This window comes from Melozone crissalis, unplaced genomic scaffold (assembly GCF_028551555.1).
Source record: "Melozone crissalis strain CALT ecotype California unplaced genomic scaffold, PUWL_Pcris_2 ptg000068l_1, whole genome shotgun sequence".
Taxonomy (NCBI): Eukaryota; Metazoa; Chordata; class Aves; order Passeriformes; family Passerellidae; genus Melozone; species Melozone crissalis.
The window spans coordinates 5,960,588-5,986,326 of record NW_026535846.1 but is presented as its reverse complement, the minus strand read 5'-3'; the positions used below and the strand labels follow the sequence as shown (position 1 = coordinate 5,986,326).

Sequence of the window (25,739 nt, the reverse complement as noted above, 5' to 3'; positions counted from 1 at the left end):
TGACTGTGTGAGCTCCAGCAGCCTCTGCTCTTCCTCCATTTGCTGACACAGGGATGCTCCTACACGAGATTATTCCACAATTTCCCAACTTTCACCAGCCCCACTTGCCCCCAGCTCTACAGGCTCAGTGTTTGCTCAAGGCTGTGTTTAGCAGAGCTGGAATTACACCTAAACCCCAATCCTTGGCCTTTTGCTGAGACAGCTACAGATATTGAAAGGAGATGAAAGAACATGCTTTAAACCAGCCTTTGGATGCTACATTTTTATTACAGAGCTTATAATTGCCATTAGAATGATGGAGGCACAGTCTTAAAAGAACAGGAAACATGAGACAACATGTTCTGAGATGCAAAGAACTGTAACAGCCCTACATTAACATGCCAACCAGCATTCACTTCTCCATTCTTCATCCCTAAAACTGAATAACAAAAGTTCTCCAGTTTAAAATATTTTGTTGGAAGTTCTAAGCAAAAAAAAAAAAAGCATAGTTTTGAATAAATAAAAGTGTGTTCTTGCTTCCATTGTGTTCTGGCAACTTCACATTGTGTTTTTTTTATTTATAAAATTTCAAGTGTTTTGAACTCTTTTAAAAAGTAAATTTGGTAAGATTCAAAGAGTAACTTTTAAAGCCTGGAGCATATGTACTTTTTTATTAAATAGAGCACAGGTTTATAAATAGCTAGACACAGAAAACAATAAAATAGACAAAGGAGTAATACAATATTGTTTGTAACTGAGTGTTTCCACGTGATAGTTTAAATTTCTGAATCCAAACTGTCTCCAACAGAAGCAACCTATTTACACATTAAAACACTTACATTTGGGAAAACACTGAGCTCCCACACATGATTCCACTTGCACTGTACATTCAAACAGAAAGGGATTTTGGTTCTTCAACGTAAAGCACCTTTTGTAATATTTTAATCTCAAGATAAACATCCTAGAAGTCATTATCTCACCCTTGGGGAGTGCTGGACACACAACCTGCTTTCAAAAAATCTGAGCTTATCACAACCACCTTGCCCCCACATCCCACCCTGGGCTCAGTTATTTCCTCTCCCCAGAGCCTGATCCTCTGGCTGTCCCTACAAGCTGCTCTCACATCCCCCCCAGCCAGCAGCTGCTGTTCCTTACTCCCTGATAATCAGCCTGCACCTCTTTAAGTGTCCTGCTTTGGAAAAAGAGCCTTATTTTGCTGTAACTGGATCAAACACTGCATTTCACAGAAAATGATAAAGCCTAGAAAAATACCTGTGTTGGGAAAAAGTTGGGAGGTAAAGCTGTAAACATTCAACCTACACAGCATTTGGACAATGAAAGGAAAGTGCTCTAAAAATATATCTGGAAATTGTTTAACAAGTTCTTAATGCTGCTTTATTTACTAAGCAGGAATTCAGCCCTGAAGTGCCTCCCTGTTTGCTGCAGTGGGAGGTGATGTGGCATTTCCAAGCCATCCACTCCCCAGCCAGCACTGAAGGAGTGGCTGAGACCACCCAGAGCACAGAAATATGGAAATACCTCCCTTGCACCTGCACAACGTGCCAGGAACACAGAGGAGGAGGGTGGATAAACAAGACAACTGAAATCTTTAATGATTGTGAAGCACTAAAACCCATCCTGACACATCAAACAGCTTTGGGTAACAATCTGCTTTGTAAAAACAGCTCTGCTGCTGCAAACAGAGAACAAAACCTCATGGAATGGCTGTGCAGTGATAGATCTCAGCATGGAACAACACCACATATTACATACAGGTGTAATCTCATTTATAAAAATACTCTGTATTCATGTAGAGATATTAAGAACCCAAATCCTGCTACAGAAATATTTTGTTTCTTGAGCCAGCAGCACATGATACTGCTCCCCTCACTGCAATACAGGTACCCTGATTTCCTCACAAACACATCCCCAGCACAGCCCTGCTCTCACACAACAGGATTTTTCTGGTGGTTCTCAGATAAAATGCAAGAGCTGTTTACTCAGGACTTTTTACATACACAATCTATGGCCTGACATCAGGCTTTGAGTTAAAAAGCAGAACATGGAAGAGAATCTCTTTGTCTCCACCACACTGAGTATTTCTCCTCTACAAGCACAACTGGTACACATTCACATCATGGACTGCATTTCATAATGAAATTCAACATTATTGAACCCAGCAATTGCTGCCAATGAATGACTGCCTCAGCAGGGGAAGGGGACAGCAAGGTTCAGTGAGTAACAAACAGGTAACAGCTACTGCTGATGAGCATCTCTTTCTCACTGAGGATATTTTTTTATTAATGATTTCATGATCAAGAGCTGCATTTTGATATTGCAGTTCAGCAACAAATGACAACTGTCTGAATTCCTGATGCCTGGATCTGCACAGAACAAGCAGAGGGGGTTTGGATCAACCAATGCTGGGCCATTCCTAGAATACAGACACTTCACAGGCAAAGCCTGAACTGTAAAGACTTTAAGGCAGCCTGTGACAAACTCCCCTGGTTCACTGGAGCAGTGCCAGTAGATCCTGGTGGTGAGCACTGCTCCTTCCTAAAGCTGAACACTTTGGCTAAAACCAGCTCACACTGATATTGCATTCAGGTGTTGCAGGAGTTTTTGGCTTAGGAGAGGCTGGGAATGAGCAAAGCTCCCAACCCCAAACCTTCAGGAAGGCAGAGAGTCTCAGGGCAGGACGTGCAGAGCTCTGTGGGGATGGCCCCAATCCTCCCTGTTTGCTGCCACACAGGAATCTGGATCCCATGGAGATGATTTGAAGCCTGGAGTGTGGAAAGCTGGAACCAGATGTTGACAACAGGAAGAGGCATTTGAGAGGACCCATTTCTGGCAGAAGGCAGGCTGTGGGAGTGACAGGGTTCTGAAGTAAGGCACATCTCTCTGCAAACAGAACCTTCAGGATTTTGCAGATGCAAATTCACAATTTTTTCACACAGTACTGAACTCCACTATGGATAAAATAGCCTGGTATAAGGCTGGGAAATCATTTTCTGCTTCCTTAGTTTCCTTATTGTATTTTGACAATTTGCCAAAATAAATGCCATACTGCAAGCTCCATGGAATGGGAACACAGCCCTGTTTGTGAGCATCAACAGCCCTGCACCAGATATTTTTGGTAAGTCTAGATTAAAAACCACAAAAGACTCTGGAAAGTCACTGCAACAACTACCTCTACACTGAGAAGAAATGCATCCAGAAGGCCTCCACAAGGATCAGGACACGCACAGACCTCACGAGAGCTGTTTTGATTGTGTTTTTTGCTTCAGGGTATTTTTGTTTTGCCTCAGTGGGGTGGGAGGAGCGAGTCTTTCATAAGGCTGTGTCATCATCCTCCCCAAAGTCCCCCACCAGCAGGGAGTGCTTGTCAGGCTCGCTGAGGACGATGCTGTTGACAGAGCGCTTGTCTGAGAGCAGGGAGTTGATGGAGGCCCTGCTGTAGGTGATGATTCGATCCATCAGGCTCAGCTTGGGGGAGGCAGCCCCGCTGTCCTCGATGCCCACGTGCACGCTGATCTCTGACGGGCTCCTGTGCCTCAGCTGGCCACGGGCACGGAACTGCAGCTTCTCTGAGCTCGGCTTCTGGTACCTGGGCAAGGAAAAAACAAAATGTATTGTTGCATTCGGATCCCTCCCTGATAATTCCCTGCCAGGTGTCTCAACCACCTCTCCTTCCCCATCCCTTGCCCCCTGCTGAGAGCTGTCTGTCAGCCCTGGCATTCCAGAAGGGCATTGAGTGATTGGCAGATTCAAAGGATGCCCTCTACCCTTGGGGGGCATTGGGCCATCCAGGTGTCCTTTGTCCCTCAAAATGTACCTGGTTAGTGGCTCCCTACCCTTTCCCTCCCCTTCTCACCGGGGTTCAAAGGAACAGCAACCACCACGGGCTCAGGGAGTTCTGTGGGAGCTGGTGCTGCATTCAGAGGCCTGTGGGCCAGAATAAAGCTCTGGATCCAAACCCTCCATCAGAACCAACTCCTTTCCTTCACCATCGCCTCAAAGCTTCTCCACAGAGGGAAACCTGAGGAGCAGCCCCTGTTATGGGGGGAAGCTCCATCCCAGCACCACCAGAGCTCCTGCAGGCCTGGAATGGTCCCCACGGGCCCAGTGCAGCACCCAGCCAGCCCAAAGTGTCTGTGGGGTGAAACACCACACACCCAGCCAGCCCAAAGTGTCTGTGGGGTGAAACACCACACACCCAGCCAGCCCAAAGTGTCTGTGGGGTGAAACACCACACACCCAGCCAGCCCAAAGTGTCTGTGGGGTGAAACACCACACACCCAGCCAGCCCAAAGTGTCTGTGGGGTGAAACACCACACACCCAGCCAGCCCAAAGTGTCTGTGGGGTGAAACACCACAGTGCCACCGTTCGGTTCAGCAGCAAGGGCCAGACAAGCACAGGCAGGTCCTGTCCAGCTATATTGGTAATTATTCCAATAATATATCAATACCTCTGAAGTTGAAGTACACTGAAATATGAACTGATTATGCACAAGTCAGAGGCATTTAGAATTTGACAAACAAGATTTCTCACAAACACACAAAGGTCTTTAAGTGTCACAGTCATATTTACTGAAAAATCTCTTGGCCCAGGATTTTCTCCTGGGAAACTGAGAAGCCTCAGAGAAAAAGGAAAACAAATGATCATTTCATTTGCTTCTCGTGTTGTACTCACATGTGGAATGTGTTTGGAGATTGTTTCATTGGTTTCATGTGAATTGCTTTGACTTATTGACAATTTTGAATTATTTGACAATCATGGCCAAGTTGTGTCTGGACTCTGGAAAGAGTCAGGAGTTTTCATTAGCATCTTTTTAGCATTCTGTAAGTATCTTTTCTGTATTCTTTAGTCTAGTTTAGTATAGTATTTAATATAATATAGTAACATAAAATAATAAATTAGCCTTCTAAGAACATAGAGTCAGATTCATCATTCCTTCCTGCCATGGGGCACCCTGCAAATACAATAATGAAGGAATTTCCCATTCTGAACACTTCTGGTTTGTACATCTCTTCCCATTAAAAATTACATGTTTCTAAACATTTCTGTCTGCTTAACACAGACTTGTGAACTGTTCTTCAAAAGCCTTCAAAATCTCTCACAGTCCCACATTTATTTTCTGTCACTCAAAGTAAAAAAGACCTGAGCTTCAAATCCAAGTTACAAACCACCAGACTGTTCCTACTCACATCTTCAAGAGCAAAGAAGAAAGCACAACAGAGACTGAGGAGGCAGCCATGGCTGCAGATCCCATCCAGGGCTGCAGAACCAAACCAATGGGCAGGAAGACACCTAGAAAATTACATCAGCATAAGGTCAGAGCAGGAACACTGCATTATTCATATATTAATAGATACAATTTCAAACAGACTGACCAGTTATAGTTGTTTTTTAATTTGTTAGTAAATGGGATTTTAGTTTAAATGACCAATATTTAATACATAAGGATTTGTGTTTTATCTCAACTAGAACCTCAGCCTGAAACTCAGAGGTGGCATGTCCTGCCCATCCTGCAATAAAACTGCTTGCTTACAGGATCAGGCTCTGTCAATAAACCTTTTATCCTGAAGCTGTTCTGATGTGCTGAGCACATACATAGTGTGGGAGGAGGACAGCTCACTGATGCCTTGAGAAGGCTGATGTAGAACATAGGCCAGGCAGAGTTAAAGAATAAAGCAGGGATTTATTAAAAGGCCTCCATGGATGCACCTTGGGCAGCACAAGAGCCCAGCCAGGGCTGCACCCAAGATGAACCAAAGTGGTCACAAAAATCCCTGACTTGGTCACAGGGTCTCTCACTTTTATAAGTTCTGCTCCATTTGCATCTTGGAGTTAATTGTCCAATTAACTCCTCCCTTCTTGTTTTTCACTCTTCAGTTCACTGTTGTTAATGCTTCTGGGGCCTGAGATTTGGATCATTTGTCCTTGGTCCCCAGCTAGAGAAGGAATTGCTTTGCCTCCCTACTCTGTGAAGAGAGCTCACCACCACTTAACATGAAGCTCAGAACTCCACACTAAAACAGCACAAAATCTGAAAAACATAAAAGCTAATACTTAAGGCATCGTCACAGATATCCCACTGCAATGTCTCCAGGCAGAGAACTCTGCCCTTACTGACAGCCAGAAATAAAGGCACTGGAAACTCTCCCACCCAACAGTAAATCACTGCAATCTTCTACTCACTGAGCCCAATCCAATTAGTGCAGACAGCACTCACACACCTGCAGCTATGGGAACCCCAATGAGATTATAAATCAGAGCAAAGACAAAGTTGATCCGGATCCTCTTCACGGTTTTCCTGGACAAATCTATGCTTGCTACCACATCCATGAGGTCATCCTGCAAGTGAAAACGTTCATTGGAGCACTCAGAGGGACAGAAAGCACACAGGTGGTGTCCTCAGCTGTGTTACAGCTCACTGCAGTGCACTGGATGGAACAGGCCAAGCACAGTGAGCCCTCTGGAGGCTGCTGTGCTCAGGCCAATCCATCACAATCCCAGTGATGTCCCCAGCCCCTCCCAGGACAGCTCCAAACACTGACCACAGTCTGCCAGGGAACAACTGATGTGTAGGGAGAAGTGCCTGTCACCCTGGAGGTGCCATGGTGAGCTACCCAAATGTAATTTGTTTGCCAAAGGACAGGTCACTTTGGCTTCCTCTGCCACTCTCAAACTTTAATCACCCCAAAATGTGCAGTACCCAGAAAATGTGGAAGTTTCTTTCATGGGATAATCACTGCACTAAACACAGTGAGGAAAATCTCTGCTCCAGTTCTCCAGCTGATGGGGACTGTGCACCCCTGCACACCCAACACACCCTGGGCCTTGTGACCCTCCCACCTTTAACTCTGACTTCTTACCCTGATGAGCACCACATCAGCTGCCTCGATGGCCACATCGGTGCCCGTGCCAATGGCAATGCCCACGCTGGCCATGGCCAGGGCTGGGGAATCATTGATCCCATCTCCAACCATGGCCACGCGCTTCCCTTCATCCTGCAGCTGCTTCACTTTGGCCACTTTGTGTGAGGGGAGAACCTCTGCAAACACTTTGGTGATGCCAACCTGAACAGAGAGAGAGAGGACGCAGCTTTTCCAGCAGTTCCCAAAGCTCCTGACTGGAATGATGTGGCCAGGAAAAGTGAAATCCATTTCATCACTCATGAGCTAAAATAGCAAATCCAGCTGATGATATGAAAACAGCTCTGAATTTACAGCTGATGTTACTTGCATTCAAAAACTTCTTACAGCCTTGATTCCAAATTTTTTAAAACTACCATCTTTCACAGCAGAGCAGCCACCAGCAATATGAACATGCCACACCACCCTTCTGCTGAAAGCAGCCCCAGCCCCAGGCCCCAGCCCACCTGGGAGGCGATGGACCGGGCTGTTTTGCTGTTGTCACCGGTCATGAGGACAACTTCTAATCCCATGCTCTTCAAAGTGTACACTGCCAGCTCAGCCTCTGGCTTCACAGTATCTGCAATGGCTATCAAGCCACAGAGCACTCCTGAAAACAGAAAGAAATCAATTGTAATGAAGAGCTTTATCAATTTAAACTAACTTCCCCCAGTAAGTCCAGCTCCAGAACCAGTTCATACTGACAGTAAAGGGTGGGATGATAAGAGGTATTAAGGCAGCAAGATAAAACATGGACTGTCCCACCACAATAAAATACAAGTTCCTTTTTTCTCTCCTTTTTTCCTTTTTGCTTTCTTTGAAGTCTTTGCACTGTATTATGCCCAACTGTCCTGTCAGCTAAGAAGTGCAGGAAGAGCCCTTCCCATAAGAAAGTGCTGTAAACTGATTAATTATCTCTTTTCATCCCATTACTCTGCTTCAGCTGTAGCTGCTATGACATCATTACTTATCAATCTCTATTTATGTCATGTTTCATGTGATATTTAATGGCAATCAAACTGAACACAGCAGCAGCCCTGAACTCACCATCCACAGCTGCCAGGACAGCCGTGCGGCCTCTCCGCTCGTGCTCCATCATGGCTTTGTCCACCTCATTTCTCACCACCAGGCCATTCCTGGTCATCCATTCCCTGTTCCCAAGGAGAACTGAGTATTTCTGAGAGGTCACAGGAGCTGAAGGAAGAACACACAATGTGGATAACAATCATGTGGATAAACCAGGGAGCTTCCCTGCAGCTCATCCCAGCCAGGCTCTCCCAGTGTGCACTGGAACAGCACTGCAGGGAATCCAAACAGAAATTAAGAACTCCTCAAAACTTTCTGCCCTGCCATCTTTTCGTGTGACCTCTACAAGAGACACCAACATTTCTTCAGTCCTGGGGAGCCAGCCCATATCAGAGGGCAAAAAACCACAGGTCAAAGGACAGTAAAGGACCAAGTCACCATGATTTCCATGAACAGCCCAGTGGAGTTGGAAGACCTAACAGTGAGCTGCTCTTGAGTGAAAACTAACCAGTTATGCAAATACACATAATTTTGGCTAGCAAATGGTAACCTGTGATGAAGCAAAGTAAAGCCAGAGAGAGCTGACAGACAACCCCTGTCTGATTTTCCAGTTCCATATTCAACATGCAACTTGAAATTGTATTTAACTTAAATGTTCTGAATGATGTATGAGCACGAAATAAACTAATGAGCAACAATTTAATGTGTGCCTTGATGTCAGCCCAGTTCTGCAAGGTGGAAATAAATGACCTCCTTCCTAAGGATCCTAAAGACACACAAACAAAAACTGCCCATTTTATTCTCAAACCCAGAATTAACTTACTTGGCAGTTCAGCATCAATGATCAAAGGAGTCTGCACTGATTCATCTGCATTCTCCTCAATTTTCACAAGTGTCACATTTTTAACATTGTTTTCTTCAACCATTCTGTTTTCCCTGTAGAGCAATGCTTCAATATTGGTGACTTTGCAACTAATGCCACAGCCAGGAACTACCTGAAAATCTGTACATGTCCCAAGGGTTTCTGAGTTCAGCTCCTAGAAAAAGAGATGGAAACTGATGAAGTTTTTTAAATACATAAAAGCACGATGCAATTATAAAGCCCACAAAATTAAAGTGCAGTAGAACAGAGATGAGGAGGGAAAGAATCATCAAAATCTAGGTCTGAATGGTGCCTCTAATACGGTGTGATTTATGTGGCTCCACAATTTTCAGCTTTCCCAATTAACACAGCTGTTGGAACCCAGGACATCCCTCTGGCTGTCCTGGATGGCTCCAGCCCCTGACAGGGGCCTCAGAGACCTTGGCACAGAGCCCAAGACACCTGTGAGTTTGATTTTGACCCATGGAGCAAATTACCACCTTTCTATGAAGAATTACAAGTCAAGAGAGTTTAAGTGGAATAACAGTTAGTTTGTCACAGGGCGAAATTTGATTTTTGGGATTTTTAGAATGTGGGCTCGGGGTCCCAAGATGGAGGAATTTGGGTGTGCCCTGTCCTTCTTCTTTCTTGTTCCTACCCTCCATGTTCTGGGTGATGTTGGCACTTTTGGATTGGTTTAAGGTAGGAGCTCACTGTCTAACATAGGTGATAGGTATTGGGAAGTTATGGTAAATAATGTAGGTGTAGTTTTTGGTATAAAAAGATAACACTGCCCCCAAGGTGGTCAGTGTGCCTCTGTCTGACCTGCTGGACAGACCTCAGCAGGCCAGAGAAAGAATGTAATAGATAAGAAACAATAAACAAACAACCTTGAGAATGAGAACAGAAGAACCCTGATTCCATCTTTGACTGCCAGGCTGGGAAAAGAGACTTTCTAACACACCTTGGGGTCACTGACCAGCAGAGATTCTGAGACATAGCAACTGCTTAACCTGCATGAACAGTCTCGTGGCATTGAGGGAGTCCTGCCAGAGGTTCTTGCCCAGGGAGGGCAGGCTGTGTGTGGGAGCCCCTCCAGTACCTTCTTGCAGTACTTGGTGATGGCAGCTCCCAGGGGGTGCTCGCTGCTGCTCTCTGCTGTCCCCACGATCGCCAGCATTTTGTGCCGAGGGAGGAGGTTCCCCTCCACCAGGAACTTCACCTGCATCACCTCTGGAGTGCCGTGGGTGATGGTCCCTGTTTTGTCAAACACAACCACCTTCACCTGCAGGGAAGCAGGAAGATTTCACTCAATGAACCGAGCATGGAGGTGCAGGTTCCTTGGCAAAGCACCCACTTGAACCAAATCCTGAGCACAGAGCCATGACCTAACAAGGAACACCCCGAGCTGGATGGAACCCACCAGGGCTGTAAGATCATGTCTGGGATGGGCTGTTGGGGTCTAACTCTGGCTAGCTGTGGACCCCAGCCCACAGGATCTCACACAGACAAAAGCAGAAGACTGGAAGGACTCTGCCCCACGTGGGAACCTCAGTGGTACGTTTATTTCCAAGGTGGGCAAGAGGCCCTGGAGCCAGGGCAGGAGACTTTTATACCCGGGGGTGTGATGGTATTCACAGGGGTCTTAGGATGAGGGAAGAGACAAGGATCTGATTCCATGTTTCAGAAGGCTTGATTTATTATTTTATTATATATATTATATTAAAACTATACTAAAAGAATAGAAAAAAGGATTTCACCAGAAGGCTGGCTAAGAATAGAAAAAGAAAGAATGAATAATAAAATCCTGTGTCTGACCAGAGAGTTTGATACAGTGGGACTGTGATTGGCCATTAATTAGAAACAACCACATGAGACCAATCACAGATGCACCTGTTGCATTCCACAGCAGCAGATAACCATTGTTTACATTTTGTTCCTGAGGCCTCTGAGCTTCTCAGGAGAAAAAATCCTAAGGAAAGGATTTTTCAGACAATGTGTCTGTGACAGGGGAAATGGGGGGCAGAGGAGGATCACAACCAACCAATGGGATACAAATGGGGACTGAGCAGGGGAGAGACCACCAGGGGGTACTGGGCAGAGGGGTGCATGAGAGAGAAACCATGTGATAGGAGAGGGGAATACAAACCACATTGTCACCCTGATTTTTTAAGATTTTTCTAAGCCTTCTGATGTTTACGTTCTTGTAGCAAACTTTCTCACACACTTTCTGTAAATAACTTATTGTTTTGCATTCTTTTATGGAGGAGGAGAAATTTGATGGACTGTTGGTTTGTCCAGTATCATTGGAGAGGTGGCATTTTCACCCTCCAATCCACTGTCACTTTTGGAAAACTGTAGGTGTTGGAGTCAGAAAATAAACTTCCCTTTTCTTCACCTTGAGAGCAGTGGTGTGTGTGCTCGTGTTGTTTTGTGTCCTATAGTGACATCACATGATATAACAAACTATTCAGTGCAATATAAAGACTACTCTGTGCATATCTCTAGTAACCCAGTGCAAAACAATAACTAAATAAACTATTTAGTGTCACAGACATGTTTTATGAAAAATCCTTTCCTTAGGATTTTTTCTCCTGAGAAGCTGAGACGCCTCAGAAACAAAATGTAAACAATGATTATCTGATGCTGTGGGATGCAACAGGTGAAGCTGTGATTGGTCTCATAAAGTTGTTTCTAATTAATGGCCAATCACAATCCAGCTGTATCAGACTCTCTGGTCAGACACAGGATTTTGTTATTATTCCATTCCTTCCTTGCAAGCCTTCTGATGAAATGCTTTTCTTCTATTCTTTTAGTACAGTTTTAATATAACATATATAATAAAATAATAAATCAAGCCTTCTGAAACATGGAGTCAGATCCTCATCTCTTCTCTCATCCTGGGACCCCTGTGAACACCACCACAATTTAGTGCAATACAACACGGGACATTCCATCATCCCCTCCAAAGAGCTGGCAAAACCCCCAGGCTGGCAGCTTTGGGGCACCCACCTTGTGTGCCATCTCCAGGGGCTCCCCTCCCTTGATGAGGATGCCATTCTGGGCACCCACACCCGTGCCCACCATGACAGCAGTGGGGGTGGCCAGGCCCAGCGAGCAGGGACAGGCGATGCACAGCACCGTGATGGAGGCCTGGAAGGCGAAGCGGATGATCACCTCTGCTGCTGAAATGCTCTTGTTGTAGCCCTGGGAATGGAGGGGAGATGGTCAGGGAAGAAATCAAACAACAGGAACAACACATTTGGCTATGCATTGTCTTGAGACGGGAGTGTGTTGCTCTGATTTTCTAAGATTTACTAAGCCTTCTAATGTTGACATTCTTGTAGTGAACTTTCTCACACACTTTCTGTAAATAACTCATTTTTTTGCATTCTTTTACAGAAGAAGAGAAATTTGATGGACTGTTGGTTTGTCAAGTGTCATTGGAGAGGTGGCACTGTCACCCTCCAATCCACTGTCACTCTTAAAAAACTATAAATGTTGGAGTCAGAAAATAAACTTCTCTTTTTCTTCACCTTGAGAACAGCGGTGTGGGCTTGTGTTCTTTCGCATCCTATAGCGACAGAGAGTGGGTCAGGGAAGAAACCAAACAAGAACAACACGTTTGGCTATGCATTGTCTTGGAGGTTGGAAACATCTGCTCGTGTATCTGCTGAGTATTAACACTCAGCAAAGTATGCAAAACCTAAGGTGAATGATTAAATTAATGATTAATTAACCAACTTGTGTTCTGTACTATGTCACCATGATATTTTATGAAAAATCCCTTTGCCTTAGGATTTTTCTGCTGAGAAGCCTCAGAAAAGAAATGTCAACAATAATTTTCTGATTGCTTAGAATGTGCTTTGGAGGTTGCTCACCAACAGGTGCATCTTTGATTGGTTCCATGTGAATGTTTTAACTTAATGACCAATCCCAGTCCAGCTGTGTTGGACTCTCTGGTCAGTCACAGGTTTTTATTATTCATTCCTTTCTAGCCTTCTGATGTCTCCTCTCTCTTTCTTTAGTATAGTTTTAATATATAATTTTCTTTTAATATAATATAATATCAAAAAATAATAAATCAGCCTTCTGAGAACTTGGAGTCAAATTCTCATCTCTCACCTCATCCTGGGGACCCTCACAACACTGCAACATACTGATCTACCCACTGAGAGCTGCATCCACCCACTGGAGCTGGGGGTGCTCAGCCTGCAGAAAAGGAGACTCAGGGGTGCCCCCATCACTGCACAGCTCCTGAAAGGGGCCTGTGCTCAGCTGGGGCTGGGCTCTGTCTGCAGGAACTGACACAACCAGAGCACACAGCCTCGAGCTGTGCCAAGGGAAATACAGGGTGGATATCAGGAAAAGGTTTTTTACAGAAAGGGTGATAAAGTTCTGGAATGGCTGCCCAGGGAGGTGGTGGAGTCCCCATCCCTGGGTGTGTTTAACAAGGCCTGGATGTGGCACTGGGTGCCAGGGTTTGGGTGAGGTGCTGGGGCTGGGTTGCATTCAATGACCTTGAAAGGACTCTTCCAACCCAGTGATTCTGTGAATTCTCCTCAACTGTTTTATTTATAGGACATTGCCCTAAACAAGACACCACATGCTACAACTCCTTAATGATGCACTGTAATAAAAAGATATACACAGACACATATATATATACATACACATATATATATACACACATATATATGTATGTATGTATATACACACACATATATATACATACACATATACATACATGTATATACATATACATACACATATACATATACACATATATATATATATATACACACACACACTAAGGTGCAAAAAAAGCAGATATGAAGATGGCTTTCCTGGAAACAGAGGAATTCTAATCAGAAATAGTTTTGAAACAAGAAACCCTGTGACCTAAGCAATGCTTAAGTCCAAATTGGGATCCTGATCCTCCTCTGGAATTTGTAACCAAGATGAATTCCACTGATTGCCAAGATGAATTTACACAGAGCTACAAACATAACTGGAGCTTGTGACAGGAGGGACTTCTTTTTCCCACAGAGGAGGGATGGATGATGGGAAATTTGTGATGTTTAGTATTTCTTTTAATTAACTTTTTTTTAAATCCTAACTTAAGAGTTGATTAATTACTGTGGATTCTTTTCTAGTATAACTGCAGGAATGATACAATATAAAAAAAAGTAAAAAGTGTAATAACAAGAGCAGTTATAGTGAGCAACTTCCTGCAAGGGTAATCCAGAAAGGGAACCACTGCAGACTAATAGAATTGTAAGGCTGTTTATTAAATATTTCAGAAGGTGTTTAAAGAAATTTACTTACCAGAAAGTACTTTTCCACTATTTCAAAATCCACAAATCCAATTATAATCCAGGCAAAAAGGGTAACCACAGAGACAGCCACAATAAAAGGAACGAAGTAGCCACTAAGTTTGTCTGCAAATTGCTGGATGGGAGCCTGGCAAGGAGAAACATCACTCAGCACCATCATGTTTGTGTCTGAAGGCAAAGAAGAATCACAGCTGCTGCTTGCAGCACACTTGGCTCGCCACACTTGGTAATTACAGATTTACTTAATAAGAGGATGAGACTTGGCTCAGCAGACAGGATCAGAGTCCTTACTCAGCAAGAAACTTCATTATGCGGCTGCAAGTCAAATCCAAGCAGTCTCAGCCACCCCTGCAGTGATTTGGTGTGCCGGTGCCTACATGTGTTAAATTGGGTGATACTCTACCTTAGAGGTCTGGGCCTCCTCCACCAGTTTAACAATCTGGGACAGGGTGGTGTCAGCTCCCACGTGGGTGGCAGAGATGAGCAGGGATCCATTCTGATTGATGGAGCCTGCAATAACTGTGCTGCCAGGCTTCTTGGTCACAGGCATGGCCTCACCTGAGCAAAGGGAAATTCTGATCAGAAATTCTAATCAAAAAGTAAATAAAAGGAGTAAATTCTAGCAACAGGAAGAGCAAACAAAGAGCAGCAGACACAGCACGGCTGAAAAAGGCACCTTGGGACAGCTGCCAACTCCAAACACATCAGCTTCAACCTCCCCCCTGGAGATTTGTTTAAAGGAAAAGAGTTTAACACTTGGAAAAAGCCAATGCTGACCTGTGATGAGAGACTCATCCACCATGGAGTGTCCTTCAATGACACGGCCATCCACTGGGAATTTGCCTCCTGGGACCACTTTGACAATGTCCCCTCGCTGAACCAGCTCCACATCCACCTGCTCCTCACTGGAATGGTGCAAAGGTTTTGTAAGGGAATAAAACTGGAGTCACCCAAGCAAAGGAGCTGGCACTACACACAGAGAACAACCCCACTGGCTGGCATTAGTGCATACAAAAATTATCACAAGAAATTCATAGTGCTCTTTGAAATGGCCTATTTTATCATAATTTTATTTACTTTCCAGTTACGAAAATCTACTTTATCTATTTATCTATTTAAGAAAATCCACTTTATCTATTTATTTTTCTGTCTTATCACAGAAAAAAATAGCAATAAAGCAAAGCAGAGCAGTGTTAATTCTACATTTTAATATTTTTATCTGCCAGCAAATCTGAAGTTATTTGCTTCATAGTTCTTATAGGAAATTTTTTCTGTGAATTAAGCATAATCTGAAGTTATTTGCTTCACAGTTCTATACAATAGTAAACTTTTTCTGTGAATTAAGCATAATCTGAAGTTATTTGCTTCATAGTTGTATAGAATAGTAAAATTTGTCTGTGAATCTGTAAATAGTATAATAGTAAAATTTGTCTGTTAAGCATATTAACAACAAGAAAGGAACAACATAAAAAGCAAATGATAAAGCAAGATACCTTAAAAGAACGTTATCAGGGCCCAAGGTAACAATAGTAGCTTCAGTAGCTTGTAATGAAATTAGTCTTGCCAGTGCTTCTGAGGTTTTACCCTAGAAGAATAATTTTCACATTTTTCTGACTATGCTATTGAAAAAAAAAAAGCTGGGTAAACGACAACTGTGCATGTTGCAATTTACCCTTTTAACAAAACATTTTCTGCCAACAGTCTGATATTAAATCATACTTTTATTAGTTGAGTTGTTAAAGATGATTTTATGACACAGAAGGTTAAAAGAACCCAGCAAAGCTTTTGCATGGGATGTTTTCTGTGGTGGTGTCTGCAGGGGTCTCAGGATGAGGGAAGAGATGAGAATCTTGACTCAATGTTTCAGAGTCATATTATCATATGACCAAATAGCATATTATTTTATGACATATATTAAAAGAAAATGATATATTAAAACTATAGTAAAATAATAGAAGAAAGAATTTCATCAGAAGTCTGGCAAGGAAAAAAGTGGAATGATAACAAAAGCTCGTGACTCTCAGAGAGTCTGAGCCAGCTGACTGTGATTGGCCATTAATTAGAAACAACCACATGGGCCAATCACAGATGCACCTTCTGCATTCCACAGCAGCAGATAATCATTATTTAAATGTTGTTCCTGAGGCCTCTCAGCATCTCAGAAGAAAAAATCCTCAGAAAAGGCTTTTTCAGAAAATCTCATGGCTACAGTTTCCTCGGGGTTCTGAGGTGGTTCCTGTTTGCTCACCTTGGCCACGTGCTCCAGCCAGCGGCCCAGCGAGATGAACACGAACAGCATCGGGGGCGTGTCGAAGAAGGTCACAGGGTTCACTTTGGCCCTCTCAGCCATTGCCACCAGGAGGATGATGAAGGAGTAGAGGAAGGCAATGGATGTTGCCAGCACCACGAGCACGTCCATGTTGGCTGTGTTGTGCCTCAGTGCTCGGGAGGCCTGGATGTAGAAGTGCCACCCCCCGAACACCTGCAAGGGCATTTCACACATCTCCCGCACACAGCAGCAGCAGCTTTTCCAGCTTATTTGTGTTATTTTCCCCTTTCCCTGAACATAATCCCAGCTCTAGTCAGGGTTGGGGTCTTCCCACAGCACTCTCAGGTATTCCCAGTGCCCTCCCAGTGGGATTCAGGAGCTGCCTCAGGTGCACAGCTGCTGGAGTTCTGCAGGCTGAGAATTTTAAACTCTCTATGCTGAGGGGAACAGACCCACAAGAAAATCCTATATTTGACCTGAGGCCATGGAGAAGGCTTCCAAAATTGATTGGCAGCACTGGGATTACAGGTGTGTAGTTTGATTAGAAGTGTGTAATATCACAGGGTGGAAAACTCAAGAGTTTAAGGTTTTAGAATATAGCAATATATATGGGGCAAGATGGAGGTTTCAGGGCAGTGGCTGGTTGTTCTCCTTCACTGTCCTCTCCATGGGTTTGGGTGGTATTTTGTAATTGGACAGAAAAGTCCACATTGTAGACTTCAGGTGATTAGTTATTGAGTCAAAAGTGAAAATAATTCAGGTATCATTTCTTAATTGGATAGTTTAGCCTTAAAAGATCTTGTAGAGAAAGCTTGCTAGCCATTTTTGTGCCTTGTTAGTGAAGAACTGCAGAACTCAGTGCTGTGACACTAACATAGATAAGAAATAATAAACACCTGAGTCTGAATACAAAATACCATCTCCAGTGCCTTCAACCCCAACCTTGACAGAAGAAGCAAAAGAAGCCTGAAACCAGCACAAAGCAGCTCCTCTGCCCCTGGAGTCCCCAGCACCCATTATTTTGGCAACAGCAGAAGCACATAAGACCCTCAAAAGCATTTTGCATCAGCACAATTGCATTCACTTTTCAAACTTAATTTCTTCATCACTCTCCAATTTGAGCATTTAAGCCCAATAAAGCACGAGCTGGCATAACCCCACTCACCTGTACAGGGACACAGAGTAAAAATGACAGGAAATTCATGACAGACAATCCTGGCAGGAGCTGGTACTCCAGGAACATGGAGGAGTGGAGGGCCTCCATCTCCTCACTGCTCATGTTGTGGTGTGCGTGAGCACGCAAGAGCTGGCTGTCCATCACCATCATGTAAATCATCAGCCCCATCACAGGGATGCAGAAAACCAGGCTCACCACAAAAGACCTTTTCCACCTCAGATTTAAAAAAAGAAAAAGGAAAAAACCACTTGTATTGCAGTCAGGTGCTGGATATTTTAAGTGGTAAGTCTGCACAGTCACAGAAAAAAAAAAAACCCCATAAATTCATGGTTGAGCAACAAAGAAGAATCAAAGATGTTTATGGAATCTTGATATGTTCAGGAATACTTACTGCCTGATTTCCTGCTTGTGATCCAGATGACTGGCAGATCTATCCTTTTTGACTAAGGAAGTAGTAAAACCTAAATCCTAAGGGAAAAAAGCACAATAATAAAAAAGAGAACAGTTGGGTCTAAAATGCACTTTGCGCTCACTTATTGCCAAATTACTGATGGTGCCAGTCTTACCTCTGATTAACTTTATTAATATTTCTGGTATAAAATGTTATTATTGTTTAGTTCTTGTTGTCTGTTACTATTGTTTAGTTACTTTTCAAGGAAAGAAAAACAACCTGATGTAGAAATTAACCTTTCAGGAACAAAACACTATTCTAAAATGAGGCCTTCCAAAATGGTTGCTCCTAAAGCACAGAAATTGAGAAACTGAAGGAGAAGGCTGAGAAACTTATATTTCACCTCTCACCTGCAACTGTATTTTATTTTTAAATAAATGTTCTTGATTTTTCTACAACCCTATAGGTGGTATCTCCATGACCTGGCTTTCACAGTATTTATTTTTAAAAATTAGGCAAAGTTGCAACAGAGCATTTTTAAGGGAGAACAAACAAAGTGCAGGTTTCTGCAGCTAATAAGAAGAAAGAATATGGAAGGAGAGAGATCTATTATTTTGCTTCAGCAGCCTTTCCTTCTATTTCTGGGGTGTGTAACTCCTCCAAGGACACTGGATATTTCAGGAGACTTGGTGCCTACATGAAACTCACCTTTATCACTTGTATGACATCTCGGGGACCAATGGCTTCAGGGTCATATTTGATGTGGGCTTTGTTGGTGGCAAGAGCCACAGAGCAGTACAGGACACCACTGGTTTTCATGAGGGTGGATTCTATCTTGTGCACACAGGAGGCACAGGTCATCCCTCTCACCTGGAAAATAAAGGTTCCTTCCTGATGGCAAAGCACAGGTTACCTGACAAATGCACCTTAGCAAGTAGGAAAAGTGCTTGTGATTATGCTGCATAATTTATTGCTTTGATCTGGGGTGTGAGCACTGTAGAACCAAAAAATAATTTAGGCTGAAAGGGACCTTAAAGACCATCCAGTTCCAACTCCTGCCTTGGGCAGGGATGCCTCCCACAAGATCATGTTGCTCAGAGCCCCCTCCAACCCTTCTAGAGGAAGCAAAGCACAGGGACAAGGTTATTAAGCCCTGCTAAAGCTCTGTTGGATGTTCAGTCTCAGAGCTGGGGTACACTGAGCTACAGTCAGCCTCAAAAAGTAAAAAAAAAAAAAGAGTAAATTCTGGCAACAGGAAGAGCAAACAGAAAAATACAGGAATATTTCTCTGCATTTTCAGCGTAGTAGTTTAAGCCAGCACAGTTTGCAGGACAGATAAAATCTGTGACACACACTCGATGTACCATTCCATTTAATTTTTTATAAATGAACCTCTGTTACACTATTCAACTCTAGGCAGTGGCCGCTAACACAGGCAGATCCAACAGATAAAAGCAGTACAAGCTGGAGGTGTTTGGGTTTACTGCTCAGCTTACAACAAGCTCCAGAACTCCATCTCCTTCCCCACAGTTCTCCATGACGGTGGCTCCGAAGCCCAGCTCCCGGATGAGCTCTGCGATGGCTGCAGGGTGAATCACTGCAGGGTTGTACCTCACCTCTGCCTTCCCTGCCATCAGGGCCACAAGGATCGAGTGGATTCCTGAAAAACAAAGTGTGTGAGTGGCAGATCAGGCTTAGGAAACATCCTGCATTTATTGTAACGTGAGGGCATGACACAATTTACTGAAATTGGGAAAGCTTCCTTGTAGTATATAAAGAGAAACATCCTCGTGTTTGGAAGGTACAGCAGCACCTCAGTGCAGGTGTGACAGATAAAGCATCACTCCACATGAGCAGCATGCCTTTAACAGTCTCATTACAAACATTCTGTTCATGCTATACAAAAAAATATCTATTTTTCCTTGAAAGAAGCTCTTCTAAACCACAGTGCTGCACTTTCTGATCTGCATTTACCATTTGTGGCAGCCTTTTATAAAAAGAACCTGCATGAGAAAGAGCAGATCTAACAGTGCAATCCTACTGGGCACTGAGAGGATTTAGAGTCATCCATTTCCTAGGATGAAAAAAATTAAAATCCAAGCTGACTTGAAACCTGTCCATCTTCATTATGATAATTAAACAGAGTCTGCATTAATGACTCTGTTACATCACAGTCACGCAGCCATTTGTTCCTGCAAATATAATCACAGACAGCAGTGCCCTGACTTGCAGAGCTAAAATTAACCTGTGTCCCTTTAATCCACTCCCACTGTCCCTTCTCACAGCTTCCTAAAGCTCACATCTGCTTCTGCCTTTCAGCTGCACACCTGGGAATCTCCCTCCAGCAGGAAAGAGCTGTTTTACCTTCAAAAGGATCCCTTATTTGATCCCAATATTCTCTGGCGCTGCTGCTTCTGCAACAGCAGAGTCTGGGCAGCACATCCATAAAGCAGCAAGGATGTCCCTGCTCCCACCCTGTGGGCCAGAGGTGAGGAGGAACACCTGTCCTGATAAGCCACCCTTTAAAAACACTGCAAAAGCCAGAAGGATTCTCCAAACAAATTGTTGGAGATGTAACAGACCATGCCGACAGACATCTCACCATCCTCCCTTCTCAGATTCCTCTCGATGTTGGCCACGCATGAGGCACACGTCATTCCTGTCACCTGCACACAGCACTTGGAGATGGTCTTGCTCTCCTGCCTGCCAGGGTGGGCTGGGGGCACTTTGGAGGGTGGCTCAGGCTTGTGAGAGTCCAGCTGTGCTTCAGGGCAGGGCTGAGCTTTGGCCACAGGGAGCTCTGCCTTTGCTGCAAAGGAGACAGCAAAAGAAAACAAGACAAAGGTGGGCCACTGATTAACTTAGTGGTTTGTTACTATTTTCCTTTTGCCTTTCCTCATTGTCTTTGTTCTGTTGCACATCCTTTGTTCTCTCCTGTAGCTGGAAGCAAAACCTCATTGCAACCTTCGTTTCACTGTTTCACACAGTTTCACTGACTTTACCTGGAGCACAAAGCTGATTTTGTAAGCAAGTGCATGTTTCATAAGCAACCCCAATGTTTTTAACTTAGAGAGGGGCTCTGGAACTACAGGCTCCTCACAGGAGTTCAGGGGATGCTGTTTGTGCAGGAACAGGGTGAAAAGGATTAAATGTGAGCATCCAACCACTTCTGCAGCTATCGACATAAAATAGCATTCATCTGACATATTTATATTGCCAGACACCTCAACCATTTGAATCAATCTGATGTGTTAAAGGACGTGCACATTATCTTTAATGATCTCAAATTTCACCTTGGGTAGTACCAAATCCTCAACATAACTGCACAATCCTTGTAAATGTAAGAGTTTCACATGTCATTACCTGGAAAAGATGCATCAAATCCCATATCTTCTATTGAGGACCTCAAGTCTTCTGGGCTTGTTTGCAGTGGGTCATATTCTATAGTCCCAGTTCCATTTGGGAGAGAGACATGAACAGATTTCACACCTGCCTTCTGGGACAGCACTCCCTCAATGGACTGCACACAGGAGCCACAAGTCATGCCCTCAATATTGATCACAACAACTTGCGTGAGGGGCTGGCTGGGATCCTTGGCAGCAGGGTGAGATTTCACTGGAGATGCCAGTGTGGGGAAAAGTGCCAGGTTCTCCTGCTCCTCAGGAAGGCTGACTCTGAACCTCTCAGGAGACACATTCTCCACAGCTTTCCTCAGCTTCTCTATGCTAATCAAGCTTGGGTTGTACTTTATAGCAGCAGATTTGTTCTCTAAAGAAACCACGACGCTCGTCACGGCCGGCAGAGCTGACACAGTGCTCTGGATGTTGAGGACACAGGAGTTGCAGTGCATCCCCTCCACTCTGAACACAACTGTCTTGGTGCCAGTCCCACTGGAGTTTTCTCCCTGAGATGCCTCAGAGCTCCTGGGCTGAGCATTCCTCAGCCTCTCCAGGTCAATCCCACTGAGCTTCAGGGGTCGAGGCTGCTTTTTGAAGGCTGCTGTGAAACCTGCTGCTTCAATTTGCTGTTTTATTTCTTCTGCTGTGATTAGAGCAGGCTGGTAGACAACAACAGCTTCCTTATTGTCCAGGGACACTGGAAATTAATCAATAAAATAAGTGTGTGTCACTGCCCTAAGCATAATAACCACATCACAGGATCTTGTCAAAGCTTTCCAGCAACACTTTAAATGGTCACAAATGTAACTGCAACAGAAAGGAGATTTCATTGATTTCATTGGTCAAATAACTTAATTCTTTAACCAGTTTTTGTCTAGTACTACAACAATTTTCAATTCCTCCTCAAAATTTTCCACTTTCCCCAGGACTTTCACAAATGGCATCACTACTTCTTACTGAATTTATCCTTGTTTTGGGGTCTATGGCAATACACTTATCCCAAAGGTAACTATATCAGTAAGCTGGTCTTGCCTTTTAGATTTTTAATTGGACAGAAAACATGAACTATTATTAACTGCAATTTTAAAAAGGCATCTGTTATTAGAGATTTCTATAACTGGTAATAAAATTACAGAACACAACTATTCCAAGCTGCCTACCAAATGCAAAACAACCACGGAACACCATCACCCATGTAACAGGCAGATCTTTCCCCCAATGTGGGCTCCTTTCTTCATTTCTAGTCCACATTAAAAACATATTTAAATACCCAGTCCCACAAAGTGTCACTGTCACACTCAGCTATCTCATCTAAAACCTGCAATGCCATCAGAGGGCAAACAGCATGGCCAACCTCAATTTACATAAAACTCACTAAGGTTATGTCACAGACATGTTTTATGAAAAACCCTTTCCTTAGGATTTTTTCTCCTGAGAAGCTGAGAGGCTTCAAGAACAATATGTAAACAGTGGTTATCTGCTGCTGTGGGATGCAACAGGTAGATCTGTGATTATCTCATAAAGTTGTTTTTAATTAATAGCTAATCACAGTCAGCTGGCTCGGACTCTGTCCAAGACACAAGCTTTTGTTATTCATTTTTTCTATTCTATTCCTAGCTAGCTTTCTGATTAAATCTTTTCTTCTAATATTTTAGTATAGTTTTAATATAATATAATATATATCATAAAATAATAAATCAGCCTTCTGAAACATGGAGTCAGATCCTCATCTCTTCCCTCATCCTAAGACCCCTGTGAACACCATCACACTAAGTCCACACTAAAAACATAATTAAATACCCAGTCCCACAAAGAGTCACTGTCACACTCAGCTATCTCATCTAAAACCTGCAATGCCATCACAGGGCAAACAGCACGGCCAATCTCAATTTACATAAAACTCACTAAAGTTGTACCTCTAATCTATTGAATTCCTTGCAGCTTGCCAGCTTCAATTTCCATAAAAACACACAAAGGTTTTACCTCTGATCCTCTGAACTCCCTGCAGTTTGCCAAGCTTCCCCTCGATGGTGCTGGTGCAGGAGTGACAGGTCATGCCATCGACCTTGAGGCGCAGCACAGCGCTGCTGGCCTGGGACCAGCTGGAATCCTCCCACGTTCCAGGTGTCACCTCTGGCACAGAGATGCTCAAATCTGCTCCTGGGACCAGCTGGGTAATGTGCCTGCCATTGGTGATGGAAGGGATGAAAGCCACCACGGCAGTTCTTTGGTCAGAGGACAGTTTCACATCCAGGATCCCTTTGTGGCTCAGCAGCGTGGCACAGATCTGCCTGGGTGTCAGGGCTGACTGGGCAGGCAGGCTGAGGAAAATTGTGTCAGGTAGAACAGGTTGTGGGCTTGAATCAGCCAGGGTTGCATCAAACCCCATGTCACAGATGGCCTCCTGCAGAGTCACCGGGGTTTGCAGCTTGGAGTCGTAGATGATGACGGCGTTCTTGTCCTCCAGAGAGACCTGGAGGGGATAAACAAAGTGAGGAAACTGCACCAGAGCTGGGAGAGACTGCCCCACACCGCAAACTGCTCTGGCTTGCCAAGATTAGCAACACTCCTCCAGAACAACTTTCACTACTCACCTCAGAGAGCAAAGGCACTCTGAGTGACTGCTGCTCTCCCGGGCACCCACAGGGCTGCAGAGAGCAGATCCCAGCCCCAGCATCCAGAGTCTGCCTGGCCACCTCTACTGCAACACCCAGACAGCACCAACCACCTCATGAAACGTCCAGAGCCAAATTCACTTCAATTAGTATGATTAACCCAATTGAGAACCCCTGGAGCAAAACAGCCCACCGAAGGTTAGCAGTAATTCTAATGCAGTTAGGAGTAACTGCCCCAGGCTACAAAGATGGCAGAAAGCACTCTTTGAAAAAATCCACAGCTTTTAGCAGCAGTGAAAAGAGCCCAGCATTTCCAGGCAATGGAGACACAGGCTGGTAACTTGCTGTGACCAAAAACCTACATTAGACTTCACCAGAACTCACTTTAGACACCTGATGTGTGACAAACATTAAAGATGTTTTTCCTCTCTCTGTACATTTTGGTGATGCACAGACATCCTCATTGGTAATACCCTTTCCCATCTGATGATACACATAGCCTCAATTGAATTTTCTCCCAACAAATGATGTATCAAACACAATAACTGCAGTTTCCAAAAGGAAAAAGCAATGCCTGCCAGAGGCCCAACACATTACAAATTCAATTCTATCTTTCCTCTGGGCAAAGGTACAACCTAAAGACCACAGCCATGATTAAATTATATCAGTTAAATCATTTTAAGAACCACCTTTTCTCGTTTCTGTCCCAATTATGAGCCTTAGCAGAATTAGCAACATGGACATTTATGGGTTTCATTGCAGAATAACCTAAAAGCAGCTGTTTGTCTATATTAATCATCTAACATTCATGTCCCTTGCTGACCTCATTCATAATCACTACACAAATCCCTGTTTTATTATTCCCAAAGAATTTTCTGAATCAACTGATCTGCCTAGACTGAAGCTCTGATGCTGTAAAAAGGATAATTATTAAATAGGACCTCAAAGTTTCTTAAGAATCCTGCTCTACTCAGACTAAGGTTTTGCAGTGTATCTTTTGAAATAGCATTCAGCTTTGGGATAAGGTATTTCCCTAAAAACCTAAACACAAAAGCTTTAATACAGTCCTTTTAAAAACCTACTTCATTCCTTTTGTAAGGACACTGGGGCTGCATATACACTTTACACACTTTGTATAAATCTCCCTATCCTATCCAAAGCCACCTGTGTATTCTCAGAAACCACAAGGCTTACAAAATGACATCTTTTGCTAGAATAAGGAAAAAGAGAAGATTCTGAAATCAGATCTTTAGGGGTATTATTTTACAGGCTGCTTTTAGCCTTTATCTGGGCTCATGCTTGCAGACACCCAGTGATTTATCAGGCCATGCACAGGGGGCTGTTCAGAGCTGTCACAGCACAAACTCACATTAAAGTTCCTCTACAGCTGAAGGGAGATGTAAAATTATCTGTCTTGTAAATTTTGCTGCTTTTCACCAAAATTTCTGTACACAAACACCTATTTCAGGCCACAGGGAACTGCTCTGAGCTGTGCAGGACCTGCTCTGCAGGGGAAGTGCACTGCAATAGGTCCTGCAAAACCAGCTCCAGACAATGATCACACACACCCCAAATTAAAACTGTACCCAGTTCTGGGAAGTGTTCACCCAAGACAGCCCCATAAAACAGATGTTAACTGCTGATAAAACCAGGAAGATATTATTTTCTTTGGAGTAAAGTCAACAAGACCAGAATGTAGGAGGATGCTTTCAGAACACAGACACTAAATAAACAAACTTCTCAATTTTCTGTGATTAGAACTGTTCTT

At 43.7% G+C, this 25,739-nt stretch overlaps 1 protein-coding gene across 1 annotated transcript in view; it reads right to left on the bottom strand.

The window, feature by feature from the left end:
• Window positions 1-247: 247 nt before the first annotated feature.
• Window positions 248-25,739, bottom strand: part of ATP7A (ATPase copper transporting alpha) — a 32,344-nt gene continuing 6,852 nt past the window's right edge. Inside the window, exons 3-23 of the mRNA XM_054289831.1 lie at window positions 23,340-23,829; window positions 21,322-22,053; window positions 20,561-20,767; window positions 19,455-19,618; window positions 18,667-18,828; window positions 17,959-18,035; window positions 17,556-17,781; window positions 16,370-16,603; window positions 15,615-15,706; window positions 14,899-15,026; window positions 14,525-14,679; window positions 14,114-14,248; window positions 11,798-11,992; window positions 9,888-10,070; window positions 8,747-8,960; window positions 7,945-8,091; window positions 7,365-7,507; window positions 6,859-7,062; window positions 6,220-6,337; window positions 5,188-5,290; window positions 248-3,586 (exon numbers count right to left, since the gene is read on the bottom strand). Coding sequence (XP_054145806.1) covers window positions 3,310-3,586; window positions 5,188-5,290; window positions 6,220-6,337; window positions 6,859-7,062; window positions 7,365-7,507; window positions 7,945-8,091; window positions 8,747-8,960; window positions 9,888-10,070; window positions 11,798-11,992; window positions 14,114-14,248; window positions 14,525-14,679; window positions 14,899-15,026; window positions 15,615-15,706; window positions 16,370-16,603; window positions 17,556-17,781; window positions 17,959-18,035; window positions 18,667-18,828; window positions 19,455-19,618; window positions 20,561-20,767; window positions 21,322-22,053; window positions 23,340-23,829 — 4,386 coding nt within the window. The 3' untranslated portion in view covers window positions 248-3,309. The remainder of the gene's footprint in view (window positions 3,587-5,187; window positions 5,291-6,219; window positions 6,338-6,858; window positions 7,063-7,364; window positions 7,508-7,944; window positions 8,092-8,746; window positions 8,961-9,887; window positions 10,071-11,797; window positions 11,993-14,113; window positions 14,249-14,524; window positions 14,680-14,898; window positions 15,027-15,614; window positions 15,707-16,369; window positions 16,604-17,555; window positions 17,782-17,958; window positions 18,036-18,666; window positions 18,829-19,454; window positions 19,619-20,560; window positions 20,768-21,321; window positions 22,054-23,339; window positions 23,830-25,739) is intronic.